At 45.8% G+C, this 14,981-nt stretch overlaps 1 protein-coding gene across 5 annotated transcripts in view; it reads left to right on the top strand.

Moving 5' to 3' along the window:
* MED27 (mediator complex subunit 27) overlaps positions 1-14,981 on the top strand; it is a 145,296-nt gene that overhangs the window by 104,610 nt on the left and 25,705 nt on the right. For all 5 annotated transcript variants that reach the window (XM_075578727.1, XM_075578726.1, XM_075578724.1 and 2 more), the window contains exon 4: positions 4,265-4,358. In XM_075578727.1, the coding sequence (XP_075434842.1) occupies positions 4,265-4,358 (94 nt within the window). The remainder of the gene's footprint in view (positions 1-4,264; positions 4,359-14,981) is intronic.

Below are 14,981 nucleotides of genomic sequence, written 5' to 3'. Positions count from 1 at the left end.
TGGCCGACTACCTTTTAGGGATCCATTCTCCACGTGTTGGAACGCGTTTCCGGCGCTTATTGTAGCAGCCTGGGAAACAGTGTTCCGGCATTTCTAAAGCGCCCGCCCTCTCTACACAACCTGCGATGCAGCGGCTTACTCGGTGGGGGACATAGCCCACCCAGGTGGTCCTAACACAGAAGTCGGGCCCAACTGCCGAAACCACCACCTAGGTGGGCTCCCTCCATTGCCGCCACACACTCTCCACCAATGAATGCCAAGTTGTGCTCCTGTCACGTACCCATCACTACTGAACCTCATCCTCTGTACCATTGTGCAATCTGTTCCCTCAAAATAGGAGTATACATTCTCCTTGTCCATCGCACACAAACCAAAACTCATCCCCTGGTGCAATTGTGGATTCATCTTTTCATTGCGCCGCGGTACCACAATGCTACGGACATTTCAGCACCAGGGCAGTGTGATCACTTGCACGGATCCCCTCCCCAGAGAGTCACACAGACATATTTTGTTACTGCTTCCACGTTGCAGTTGGCGGTGCTCCCCTAAGACTTAGCACATGGGCCATGCTCGTGCCAGTCCCTGGATCATTCCCAGAACCGCATCATGGTACTGAAAAGTTAGTCACTCTCCCTGAGCAAGATATAAATGTTGCAGCAGCATGTGAGGAGCTATGGAGACGTTTCCATTGCAGACTGGTTTATAGACATTAGGAACAGGAATGTAATATATAAATTTATGTACTAAAATCCAATAAGCGCTCAACCAAATAACAATACTGGGATAAGTAAAGGATAAAAACTAAGTAGAAAATGTAAAATCATGAATAAGTCCTGTACTGTATTGAGACGTGTTGGACAAATCCAGAAAATAAAGTCCCAATATTGAGGATGTCATAAAACAGTCCAGTCTCAATGGGGAACAATCCTAGGTACAGGAGAGGTCCCCAACCTTCTGCAAATCCACTTCAACTAAAAATAGAAGAGCACACAGAGACAACCCTCATAGTGTATATAATTTATTGCACAAAGTAACAGTAATGAACAATTGCACTCACATTTGTGCTTACTGCTGCAAACACATATAATCCGGGCAGGTAGATCATGAACCACCTCACGGACCTCTAGGATCCAGCCGTGCACACCTGGACTGCGTGTCGGCGTCTCGCTCTGCTGCCTGCGCTCTCCTCTCTAACCTTCTGCACCTCAGAGCCTCCCCCTGGGGGGGACGTCACTCCCAAGATGGCCGCCGGAGATTCCCAAAGTCAACGCTGATTCGCTGGATCACCCTACGTTTTTCGTGAAGATGTCTCACTTCCTCAGATGCTTCTAATCGGTGCCGGGATACGCGTTGGGTGATCCAGCGAATCAGTGTTGACTTTGGGAATCCTCGATGGCCATCTTTGGAGTGACGTTACCCCCAAGGGGAGGCGCTGAGGTGCAGGAGATTGGAGAAAGTTGCAGTTTATTTTGAGCTCAGTTATAGTATATATACAGTAGTTATGTAGTTGTGGGAGAACGCTTCTTCATTTAAAATCCTAGCAGTTTATTTTTTGTTTTATTTTGTGCTTGTAACGTATCTATTGCGATATCAGGAATCTAGATGAAGTCTACCCTATTTGGATAGGATACAGAATAGTAGGATAAAGATGACGAAGATCCTTGTCCAAAGGAACCTGGAAGATGTATGATGTCACAGAAACGTCTATCTATACGGGTCAGTTTATATATGTAATCTACTTGTCGAAAGGAATGGGATAGTGATCGGGCTCCGCAGAGGTTGGCCCTTACAGAATAGCATTTATGCACCAATCCTGATATATCTCAAGCATGTGCCTTCTCTGAAATGAAGTCCGTGATCTATCGGAGGAGAGCTATTTTCCCGTAATGTATACATGACAAGTTTTGCCGCCTGCTCTGTGATAGTATTGTTTAATAAAGGCTTGCGTGTTTTTGAAGGTCCTTGGCGCCCATATTTCCCTCACTGCATTCAATAATAGTAACCTTATTTTATATAGCGCTTTTCTGCCAATGGGACTCAGCACGCGGCATAATTACAGTATAACGCGCGGTACGCAGCACATAGGATTGTTACAGACACTGTCCCTGCCCAGATGAGCTCGCAGTCTGTTATTTGGTGCCTGAGGCACAGGGAGATAAAGTGACTTGCCCAAGATCGCACGGAGCTGACACCGGGAATTGAACCAGGTTCTCCTGCTTCACACTGTGTCGTTGTTTCAGAGTCCGTGGTGCTACTCCGGCCAGCGCAACAACTTACTGTCTCCCTGACATGCTGGGGTCTCCCTGGCACATAGGGATGTGACCCGTGGAGCTGAGATAAGAGGGGCTGTGTGTATGTATATTTGTTACTTTATTACTTGAGGTACATTAAGCTCCTTTTCTGCTACAAATCGTTCCTGTGCCATTTAGAAAGGAAAAAAAACAAGCGTCTTCACTACTTTTCCATCTATTCAAATCCTAAAAGACTTATCTGTGTTCCTTTTTCTCTTTACCGTTAAGTGCTCATTCCCAAAGTGGCCTGTACCACTTTGCTTTTCAATCCAATGCATGTCGCTCCAACCGGAGAGAGGGGAATTTACCAAGCAAACCATCTTTGCTAATCCCATTTCCTGGCTTGTGTTTTTTTTTTCTCCGAGCTGCTGTTTTTATGCCAGAGAGAGATACCTACTTTCTCGGCTTTGCATGGGTGTATAAAATGAACAGCATGTCTCTTGCGCGTTGTGTGGGACACATGCTATTTAAATCTCGCCGAAGCTGCGAAGCATCACACCAGCACTGGATCCAATCCAGCCCAAGAAGAGGGGTCATGCTTAAACTCGTCGCCATCTGTCCAGACTATAATCAGCACACCGGTCGTTGAGAAAAGTGCTCTGCGCGTTGTTCATCAGTCACATCAGGGTGCAGAGACTCAGATGGATGAAGTGACACAGGTCATGGGTGTGTGGCTTAAGCTCCAGAACAAGCAGATGGCTTACACACCGTATTAGTTGTGCAAGGGTTCTGCAAACGCGACAAGCAAATAATATTAAGTCTCTAATACACACTAGCATTTCTGTGACTGTATTGGACTATTGATCGTCTTTCTCTGTTTTAAGCCGCCAACCCGAGGTATGTGCTGCGGTATTGCAGAGTAATGTGGGCTGGTAAGCAGTCGCGTACGCTCGCCCCGATTGACGATGCCCATTAGAATGCAGTTGGGACTTGGGACTCGTGCAACCCCCTCTGCACGTTCCTGCCGATCACGCCTTTAACACTTTTGCTGCCGGAGGGTCCATCAACACCTTGCTGTGCAACGCGTTGCATGCCCCCCCTGACAGCTAAAGGATTTGGGACCCCACTTTGAGTGTCTGATTCATTTTCTTTTAGACATTCAAAAGTGCTAAGGCTAAAAGGACACATTTTTTTCACCTTCAAGAGGCTCTTTTTTTCTAATCTGTCTTGTTCTCAAACTACAAGATGCATTACCAGAGATTTCTTCATTATATTCTGCAGGCTGCTGGTGGTGTCCAGGGCTGAGATGTTTATTGATTGTGGTTTGGCGGAAGAGAAATTCCTTACGTCTTTATTAGCATATGGTTAGCAGTGACCTTTGTTCTCATGCAAGTGACAGCAGCTTTCTGCTGAGTGCGGGAACACTGGACTCTGGTATCTCGTGGAACCGCAGTGTGGGCTGCCTGTCACTCACGCGTACAGTGGGGATTACATCGGGTCTTCCTAAGAAGAGCCATATTTTGTGCTAGTTAACAAAAAGGTTTGCAGAGAATTAACACACGTAGACATACTGCCTTGCGCACACACCTGAACGCATGCAGTGTGCATCATTTCCCGACAACCATTTCTCCTTTTAGAATAAATAATTTTTCAATAAACTTGACATTTGGAATGCAATTAAATATCCTGTTGATGACTTAAATCTCCATCTCTGCCTCGTATTAATGTGCAAAACGCATTTTCTGTCTCACGTTGCCTGTGCTCTTTAATTGACAAATGGAAGAGGAAGGCAGTGTTCACAAATATTGGTAATGTGACCGTGAACAGAACAAAAGATTTGCCAGGGCCTCAACCATGGTGCCACGTGTTGACTAGATTTGTGCTGCCAATTTGGCAACGGTCATTGTGTTTTTCTAGTGAATCTGGTAAGGAAAGGTTGCATTTATAAAGGGATTCTATTACAACAAAGAATAAGGTTGAGAAATGTAGACCGGTATTACTAGTACAACTTAAAAGCGTCTCTGTTCTCCTAGATACATTGATGACGTCATCAGCCGAATTGACCGAATGTTCCCGGAAATGACCATCCATTTATCAAGACCCAATGGCACCTCCGCCATGCTGCTGGTAAGTCTGTCCCTGTAAAAGAAATTGTCATTGGTCTGCAATATCAGTCAGTCATAGCACTACTACTACTGTGAAGCGCTATGTACATCAATGGCGCTATACAAATATAGACATATAATACAATAGCACCACACATCAATTGCCTAACATAACATTGTCTGGTGATTTATGGCAACCAACATTTATTCTGAAAATAATTGGAACAATACGTCAATACAGGTGAGAAGTCACATTTTTATTTTAAAAGGGAAACAAATTATGAAAAAAAATACCCAACTTCCCAGAGGCATTTGCATCAAAATTTGTGCTATTTTCAATTTTTTTTTTATTCACCTCAATCGTTATCGTGCTCAAGAGGTAAATGATAATGATGAGACTTGAAGGTGACATATCTGGTCTACTTATTAGCGTATCGGTGTGTGTGGTTTGAATGCTTGTTTCTGCTGGCAGCAGTAATTTAGCTGGATTATGACACATACTTGCACGGTTGCATACGAACCAGTCACTAGTTGTGAATAGTGACATCTGTGCTAATATCACTGTTAAGTGGAGTCTTCACTAAACCCCAAGTGAATGTTGCATAGTTACATACAGGCATACCCCGGTTTAAGGACACTCACTTTAAGTACACTCGCGAGTAAGTACATCTTGCTCAATAGGCAAACTGCAGCTCACGCATGCGCCTGTCAGCACGTCTTGAACAGCAATACCGGCTCCCTACCTGTACCAAAGCTGTGCGCAAGCGGGGAGACAGGACATACTTGAAAACGAGAGGTAACTCTCAATGTATTACTTCCTGGTAAAATATTTTATAAATAAATAAATAAATAGAGCCTGTTACAAATGCGTTATTTACATCAGTTATGCACGTATGTGATGATTGCAGTACAGTACATGCATCGATAAGTGGGGAAAAGGTAGTGCTTCACTTTAAGTACATTTTCGCTTTACATACATGCTCCGGTCCCATTGCGTACGTTAATGCGGGGTATGCCTGTAGTAGATGAGGTTGAAAAAAAAAGACATACGTCCATCAAGTTCAACCTATGCTAAATTTAGACAGATACTTATCCTATATTTGTATTTACAGTATATTGATCCAGAGGAATGCACACAAAACCCCCCAGTGACACATCATCCAATGTCTCATAAGGGGAAGATAAATTCCTTCCTGACTCCGAGAATTGTCAATCAGATTACTCCGAGGATCAACAGCCTTCCCTTGATTACTTATTTGGTATATCCCTGTAAACTTTTCCTTTCTAAAAAAAAAAGATGCCCAACTTTTTATTTGAACAGATCTATTGTATCTGCCATCACAGGCGCAATGGGTAATTTAACTGTCCTTACTGTAAAAAAAACCTTTCCTTTGTTGCTGGTGAAATTTCCTCCAACCTTAAGGGATGGCCCCGTGTACTTTGTACTGCCCGTGGGATGAGTAGTTCTTTTGAAAGCTCCTTGTACTGTCCCTGAATATATTTGTATATAGTTATCATATCCCCTCTTTTCTAATGTAAACAAATCTAATTTAGTTAGCCTTTCCTTATAAACCAGATTATCCCCTTCATTAATTTGGTGGCAACTGTCTCTTTTTTTTTATATGACCTCTCTGGGATTTAGTGAATAACCTCCTTAGACTACAAACTCTTTGAGAAAAGAATCTAGAAAAGTCCCGAATGTTTCCGTTTTTATAACGCTCTCATACAATTCTCGCTGCACTGCCAAATAATGTTAAGCAAAACGCATGAGCCGAAAGTATAGCTCGTAATCCTCAAGCTGCGGGAAGTTTGACAAGCGGCGGCCAGCGTTTGACGCTAATTGGACGTGACACTGAATATATTGTGCGCTCTTTTCTGCCGATTACCGTTTCTTAATTAGAAATCAGCCTATCGCATCTTCTCATTGTCTGTTAATTCAATTTTGCGATTCCCTTCCTTTCAGGAGCAGGTGTTCAGTTTTCTTTTAATTAAATGCCCTGTTCTTCTTCTTCTTCTTTTTTTTTTTTTTTTTTTCCAAGGGAAAATATCCACCTCCCAAATGTCTTCATTTTCCCGTCCGGTCACTTACTGTGAACAGATTCAGCCTTTTGTTGCTGTTACAATATTTGCCACGTTGCAGAGACGTGCATTACAGGCACAGAGAAGGTGTTCTACACCTAGCCATCAACTGAGTAGCCCGTTGCAGGGGTGCTTAACTCCAGTCTTGAAGACACCCCCAACCCAACAGGTCAGGTTTTCAGGATATCCATGCTTCAGCACAGGTGGCTCACTCAGTGGCTCAGTCTTTGACCACTGTAGCCATTCTAATGACTGAAGGTGTATTCTTATACCTGTGTCCAGCTTAAAAGTTGGAGGAGCGGCTGGAACTCTGTACACGAGTCTGCATCTTTTAGACTATATCCCTGCACTGTGAGCTGCAGGATAACATTGAAGTGGTATAAATAAATGATTATTGTAGTAATAATCTACACAGCAGGTAAGTACCTGGGCTGCGAATGAAGCCGCTCATTTGCCAATCTGTCTTTTTACCTACTTGGCCACTTAGCTCCAAGTGCCCTATTATGAGCGTGTGAGTAGAGCTCTGCTTTGTACAGTATCTCTGTCCTAGAGGAGACCTGTACTGTGAATAAATTGTTAGAGATGCCATTCTAGCATGGATCAAGAAACGCGTAATGATTTTTATATGGCCTCTAAAAATCACAGTTGTCGGGAGGGGTCCTTTATCATATACTTCTGACTCTGGATGTATGGCGCCATTGACTTCAATGAAGTCTCGCTCATTAGAGAGTTGGATCAGATTTCAGGGAAAGACTAATGGGTTAAAAAAAATCAAGTGTCGCTCCATAATGAGGGTGCCCGACTTGCTGCGTTTGCGGGTCGCTGAGCGTTCCTCACACATGAGTTGGCACAAGGCAGCAGCCTCCGAGTTCTCCTGAATTCTCCATGAATAAGGTTGAGGTATTGGCGTTGTTTCTGCCTGACGAAGCAGGTCTGTTCTCCACAGGGAAGTGCAAATGCTTAGCGTATTTCCTGCAGCCCCATAAGCTAATGGGATTTCAGGAGATGGGTCTAGGGCTAGTTCTGTGCCCCTAATTCACAGAGGAAGTCCTACATCCATTATTTCACCGCATGGTTCAGGGTTGGGCGCGCAGCAGCTGGTAAGTAAGGCACGGTTTTCGCCTAACGTGCTTTTCACATCGCAGTACAGTAAGGTATAAGGCGGCTGTGCCCCTCATTTGACATTTTCGTCTGTTTTTCGTGGCTATGTCACATACCTCGCTGCTGTTTTGGCCGAGATGGGGGCATTTGCCATGCAAGTCGACTTAACTCATCAAGCGTTGGTCACTAAACTATTGACTTCAACGGGAGTTTCCGTGCAATGGTGCCCGATCGGCACTATTGCAGTTAAATCAATATCCCCCCTTGTTTTGCACACTAGATAATAGGTTTTCTGGACAACTACCATTCCCATCCTGTCTGGGGAGAAGGTACCCACACTTCACTTACCTTAACGTGTTCAAATAAAGAGCAGAGCTATAGTATTTGATTAATTTAATTAAAGTACTTGACGTGGGATAGTATTCTGTGATACAGAGTGCAACTTTATATGTCTATCTCTCCGGGGTGACCAACTCCAGTCCTCAAGGGCCACGAACAGGTCAGGTTTTCAGGATGTCCCTGCTTCTGCACAGGTGGCCCAATCAGTGACTCAATCAGCCACTGATTAGCCACCTGTGATGAAGCAGGGGCTGATTGAGCCACCTGGACTGCTTGAGCCACCTGTGCTGAAGCAGGGACATTTTGTAAACCTGACCTGTTGGTGGTCCTTTAAAACTGGACTTGGCCACCCCTGGTCTAACTCAAATAAAAATGAAACATCTCCCTTCCTGTTACATAGCATACATTTACTATACACTTTTTGTTATGATGCGTCCTCTGCTGCCAGCACAGTTTATTTTAGTTTAGAATAAGACTCCATGGTCGCTCACACTCGTACTCTCCAGAATGAGCCACATTCTGCCTCCTCCACATCTTACCCCCAGTCCTACAGTATGTGATGAATGGCTCCCAACCTGCCATTCTTCATCTGACACCATGTGGAGTGTCCCTCCAATCTATTACCTTGATAGATTGCAATCCTGTTCCATTTATAAACAAATTGAGGCAACACACATATTTACATCTTCCTGCTAACATGTATGCTGATTGCCTTTCTCAGTCTGCGGGAAATAGGTGTGAGTCAGCGTACAAAACCCCAGACGTTTCTTAGTTATTTCTTTCAAGCATAAATTTAGAAGTGCATGTGTGATTTTCCCCTCCCCCCTCCTATCTCTCTCCTCTCCCCCTCTCTTCTCCTCCTCTCTTCACCCCTCTCTCTTCACCCTCTCTCTCTCCCCTTTCCCCTCTCAATCTCTCCCTCTCTCCCCTTCCCCCTCTCCCTCTCTCCCCTTCCCCCTCTCCCTCTCTCCCCTTCCCCCCCTCTCTCTCCCCCACCCACTCCCCCTCTCTCCCACCCGCTCCCCCTCTCTCTCCCACCCTCCATACATTTCATGTAATAAAATCAGCCAGCCGAGAGAACCCCCAGCCTTTTTGTTGGTATTTAGTTTCAATTAAAATCGCTTTCCAAGATCAGTGAACAGTCTGCCGGAAAAGGGCACCAAATAAACGTCCAGATATCGCATTTTGCGTAGAAGCAGCGATTAATTTACCTGGGGTTGGAGGTGTTTCTGCAACGATAATAGTCACTTGGAACCTCGTGTCTGGCTTCAGGCAAGCGCCAACCGTTCAGGATACAGTGAGAACCGCGAGACCAAGCTCGTGCGCTCACAGGTCTCCTGTTTCTCAAACCGGTTTCAGTTTCTCGAACACCGTACACAGTTAGTTATGGTAAGTAGAAAAGTGGCAACAACCCTCCACTGTACAGTGTACAGAAAATACAAATACATTCACATGTCTCAGACAACACAGCCAGGGATTCTGGGTAATGCCATGCAAATGAGCACTCTGTGTCACTTTTTGCTTAGTATCCATTTAACTTATCCACTTCAGACGGTGCTGAAAAAGTGCTGTGTAAAACGCAGGCGTAAGCTTATTGGGGTGGTCCATGTTAAAAGGGGACCCGTCATAGCCTCTCATTAAAAGGAAATCCCATTTACTACAGGGACAGACACACACAGTCACACACACACACACATAGTGCCTTCGCGATGGCTGTCCCGGACCCCATGTCTGTGCTGTCGGATCCCCAGCACCCCACGAAGCTGCTCCAGGTAAATCCTACGTGGGGGTGCTGCTGCTGCACCGCCGAGTCTGGGACTGCTGGGAGAGTTATCCCAGGTCTCCCCCTCTGGCGGACGCGGAACCCCCGATCGCGGGCATTTTTCCCCCCTGCGATCCCCGTTATAACGCGGTTGCATTGTGGACCCCAAGCACCGCGTTATAACGGGGTTCAGCTGTGTGTATGTATGTATGTATGTATATATGTATATGTATTTGAAAGTGACAATACAATATGCTCAAGGTCTCTCAGTTCGTATACAGATAATTATTTCCATTTGTGTGATGCATCCTCCTGTTTGGACTCTGGAAAGAAACATGTTCAACGTGAAGAAATAGCTTCTGACTTCCCAGAGCTTTGCTGCGATCCTTACCATGTTACAGTGTGATTGGGTTTCATCTAAAAAAGAATAAACTGGGAGAACAAAGTTTTAAGTTTTCCCAATTATAAAGTAATGGTGCACAGGGACAGACCTAAATATAAACTTAGGCCTGATTGTGTCTAAACGCAGATCAAAGTGTGTCCTAAGGCATGCGCGGTGCTGTAAAATGGTCTATTAAACCGCGCAGGAAAGTGAGGCCGTCTGCGGGTGAACAGTCGCCTTCTGGCTTTTAAACATTTTTTATTTATTTTCCCCAGATATGAATATTTTTAATAGTTAACAATGTGGCTCTCTCTTGTGTCAACAATGAGAAGACTAAAGTCAAGAGAATGAACGTGCGCTTTGTATTCATACACGTACAACCTTGTGAATCTCCGGTATGAACGCGAGCCGTCGCAAATAAAGGGGACAGCGTGTTGGCGAGCAGGAGAGCAGAATAGAAAGAGCACAGGTCTGGGGAGAAGTTTTGCCTTTTTTTGGGTAGCTAATGCTAAAGTTTTCATGACCTTTTTAGGCGAGTGGTCACTAAACACAACGTGCGAGTGATACTTGTAGGTGTCATTTTTATACATGGTCGTTTTTTTTAACCCAACAATGTTTTTCCTCGTCGAGGGAGAGAGGGAGAGAGGGAGAAGGGGGTACGATGCCTTTTATTGGACCAAGCATGTAGTTGATATGTTGCAAGATTTCCAACCTCTCAGGGTCAGGGTATAACCGGTAAAGGACCAGATGAAGGACCTTGAGAGGTTCGGAGCTTGTAATATCTCAACTACTTGTTGTCCAATAAAAGGCATCATACCCCCTCCTCCCTCTCCCCGCTTTGTTACTACACGGAAGAAAGGACCAGCGCGGCTCTCCACCCGTCTTTGGTTTCTTTGACCACATGAATCTTGATCATTTGCCTCCTCCATCATTCTAGCACACAGTGCGCTTGGCATATTACACGTTGAAAGCAAGGCCGTATATAAGAATATAGGACTAGTTGTCTCCTTCAGGACCAGAAGTAGGAGCCTTTGCCATGGAAGACCTATTGGTTCCCATGAATGTTAACCTGCTCTCGGCTGGAGAGGCCTGCAACACATGGTAGTGTCCCTTCTGCAACAAAAGGATTACGTTCAGCAGCCATAAATTAGAGGGGAACCAGCGCTCTAAATTATCTATGAACTCAGACAGGCCATTTCAGAACATTCTGTGAGATAAGATATAGCTCATCTCTGCCCTGACATTATAGCCCTAAACATGATGGATTTTTGCCCATCCTAGAAATCTGCTTTTTTTTTTTGGGTAACGCGCAGTCCAGTTTCTTGCATTTTATTTATTTTCATATGCTGAGGATCTAAAATCTCCACCGCTTCCCCGCTTCGCGCTTTTTATGCGCTCTGAGGCGTTCGTGTAGACAACAAAGGCCACCAACAAAGTCAGGTTTTCAGGTTATCCCTGCTTCAGCGCAGGTGGCTCAGTCATTCTATTCAGGCTGTATCCTAACCGCTTTGGTACTGGATGGGGCTGTACAGAGCGGTGATTGGCTTGGGCTCTGCTGAATTATTCATGTGGCTTTTTCATTACATACCATTTACGCATTGATAAACATATAGCTTATTACTCCATGTCTACGTTTCCCAACACACTTGTGACAGGGAGCGGCTCAGTGAGTAAAGACACTGACTGGCATTGAGTGTGAAGCTGGGGAACCTGGTTCAATTCCCGGTGACGGCTCTTTGTGACCTTGGGCAAGTCACTTTATCCCCCTGTGCCTCAGGCACCAAACACATAGATTGTAAGCTCCACGGGGCAGGGACTGTGTCTGTAAAATGTCTCTGTACGTAAAACTAGCAGCGCTATACAAGAACATATATTATTATTATTATTAGAGTGTAAGCTCTTTTGGCCGAGACTTGTACACAGACAACAAAAGCTGTATGATACAGGGTACCTGCAAAACTCAACTTACAGGTGCTGTATACCATCCTCTTGCTATATGAAATGAAATGTATACATGTATGTATATGTATGTATGCACATTTGTATGTATGTACAGCGTGAGAGGGCTGATAGCCCAAAATGTTCCTGTTTTATGCCTTTTTGTATGTAAAGGAACCTGCTGATCTCAATCTTCAAATGTAAAAGCGGTAAATATAATAATCTAATCGTATTATTATTGCTGATGAGTGAGGTAACCAGCAGTCCTGAGGATACCCATTACTCATTGCTGGTGGTCTATGAAATGGCGTGCGTGTGCGTGCGCGTGTGTGTGTAACACACACACTAATCCCAGTTTCCTTGCAGCCGTAATCACTGTATTATCTCTATCTAACGTGCTGGGTACATTGTGCTACAGATACAAAGTGTCCAGAACAGAGCACTGATTTACTAGAACTGGGTGATTGCAGCAAATCTCTCCCCTCCGCCTTGGTGTACCCAACCGAACATTGGGCAACGTCAGTGTTATCCCCCTTTCAAATGATACAGACCACGGGGATATTGCTGTGCCACTGATTTCCACCCCCTACGGAGGGGGGGTGCTCAACTCCAGTCCTCAAGCCCCCCCGCCCCTCCCCCCTCCCCCCAACCACCAACAGTTCAGGATATCCCAGCTTCAGCACAGGTCTAATTGAGCCACCTGTGCTGAAGCAGGGACTAATTGAGCCACCTGTGCTGAAGCTGGGACTAATTGAGCCACCTGTGCTGAAGCTGGGATATCCTGAAAGCCCGATTTGGGGGGTTCATTGAGCCCCCTGCCCTAGGTGGCTGCATGGTTAAGCGCTTTTGTGATGCTGTTCTGATGGAGGGGAATATAAGTCTTCACCGGGTGAAGGATGCCAAGCGTATAATGTGCTACTCTCACACCCATATTTAATTAAGAGTGTGCCGACACTTGCTCCGATCTCGCTAATGGAGCTTAATGAGAATCATACCGAGGCATTTCTGCGAGCGCGTTTAATTAAATCATTCAGCATTTCCTCTCCGGCACCAGCAGCCTTTGCAAATCGTCGCATGAAATCGCGCCCCCCCCCCCCCCCCCCCAGGGGAAGTGTTTACTCCTTGTAACACCGGCTTACAAGAACCATGCGAATAACCGTGTAACGGGGGGCGGGGAACAGCTCGCGGTCTCCTCCTGCGCTAGATCATTCATCTTTTCTATCTAAGGCTGTGAATGCTGCAGCAGAGGTGGGAAGTTGGTGCTTTTCTGTAAAACCTTTCCTCTGGTACAGTATAAGGTTTTATCTCCTTGGGGATCGATGTAGCAACAATTTGGTCATTTTCACCCTGCAACTAAATAGTATTTCAAAGCATTTTGATCCAATTTCCCCCCCACCTGTCCCAGTTTGCACCTTGGGGAGAGTCAGTAGGAGGAGTTGGGGGGAGTTACATGGTGCACAGATTATAATGAGATGTATCACATTCTGCGTCTCTGTCGCAGCTTGCACCTTGGGGAGAGTCAGTAGGAGGAGTTGGGGAGGAGTTACATGGTGCACAGATTATAATGAGATGTATCACATTCTGCGTCTCTGCCCCAGCATGCACCTTGGGGGTGTCAGTAGGAGGAGTTGGGGGGGAGTTACATGGTGCACAGATTATAATGAGATGTATCACATTCTGCGTCTCTGCCCCAGCATGCACCTTGGGGGTGTCAGTAGGAGGAGTTGGGGGGGAGTTACATGGTGCACAGATTATAATGAGATGTATCACATTCTGCGTCTCTGCCCCAGCATGCACCTTGGGGGTGTCAGTAGGAGGAGTTGGGGGGGAGTTACATGGTGCACAGATTATAATGAGATGTATCACATTCTGCATCTCTGTCCCAGCATGCACCTTGGGGTGAGTCAGTAGGAGGAGTTGGAGGAGTTACATGGTGCACAGATTATAATGAGATGTATCACATTCTGCGTCTCTGCCCCAGCATTCACCTTGGGGAGAGTCAGTAGGAGGAGTTGGGGGAGTTACATGGTGCACAGATTATAATGATATGTATCACATTCTGCGTCTCTGCCCCAGCATGCACCTTGGGGGTGTCAGTAGGAGGAGTTGGGGGGGAGTTACATGGTGCACAGATTATAATGAGATGTATCACATTCTGTGTCTCTGCCCCAGCTTGCACCTTGGGGAGAATCAGTAGGAGGAGTTTGGGAGAGTTACATGGTGCACAGATTATAATGAGATGTATCACATTCTGCGTCTCTGCCCCAGCTTGCACCTTGGGGAGAGTCAGTAGGAGGAGTTGGGGGGAGTTTCATGGTGCACAGATTGAGACAAGCCTTAGAAATGTCTCCTCTGTTCCTTAGGTCAAGCAATACTCTCAAAAGCTTGTCTTATAATATCAATTGTTAGCCCAAATAACAAAGGTGTCGCCTAATACTGAGGTACTCGCTTACTCTGCAGTATCCTACAGTAACAAAGGAGCCAGAAACGTAATGCAGAGCATGGCACTGAAGGACAATAATGGAGCATTTCCTCCTAGTCGTATTTCGGAAGCAATGGATGAACGGAGCTGAAACGCAGGGGTATCCTTCTGGGGTCAGGGGTCTCCCTCGTTCCTGCGATACTTCCCACTGAAGGTAGCGCCAGTGCGTTTCCTCTAGGGAAGGAGTGGTCAACGCCAGTTCTCAATGTCCACCAACAGGTCAGGTTTTCAGGAGATCCCAGCTTCAGCACAGGTTGCTCAATCAGCCCCTGCTTCAGCACGGGTGGCTCAATCAGTGGCTCAGTCGATTCAGCCACCTGTGTTGAAGCAGGGGTATCCTTAAAACCTGACCTGTTGGTGTTCAGGAGATCCCAGCTGCAGCAAAGGTTGCTCAATCAGCCCCTGCTTCAGCACAGGTGGCTCAATCAGTGGCTCAGTCGATTCAGCCACCTGTATTGAAGCAGGGGTATCCTTAAAACCTGACCTGTTGGTGGCCCGGGAGGACTGCAGTTGCCCTCCCTTGTGCATATCCCGTTCGAACCAGAGGGTCAGCAATGCTTTC

This window comes from Ascaphus truei, chromosome 21 (assembly GCF_040206685.1).
Source record: "Ascaphus truei isolate aAscTru1 chromosome 21, aAscTru1.hap1, whole genome shotgun sequence".
Classification (NCBI taxonomy): Eukaryota; Metazoa; Chordata; class Amphibia; order Anura; family Ascaphidae; genus Ascaphus; species Ascaphus truei.
Note: the sequence above shows the minus strand (reverse complement) of the source record. Positions and strands in the feature narration are given on the sequence as shown.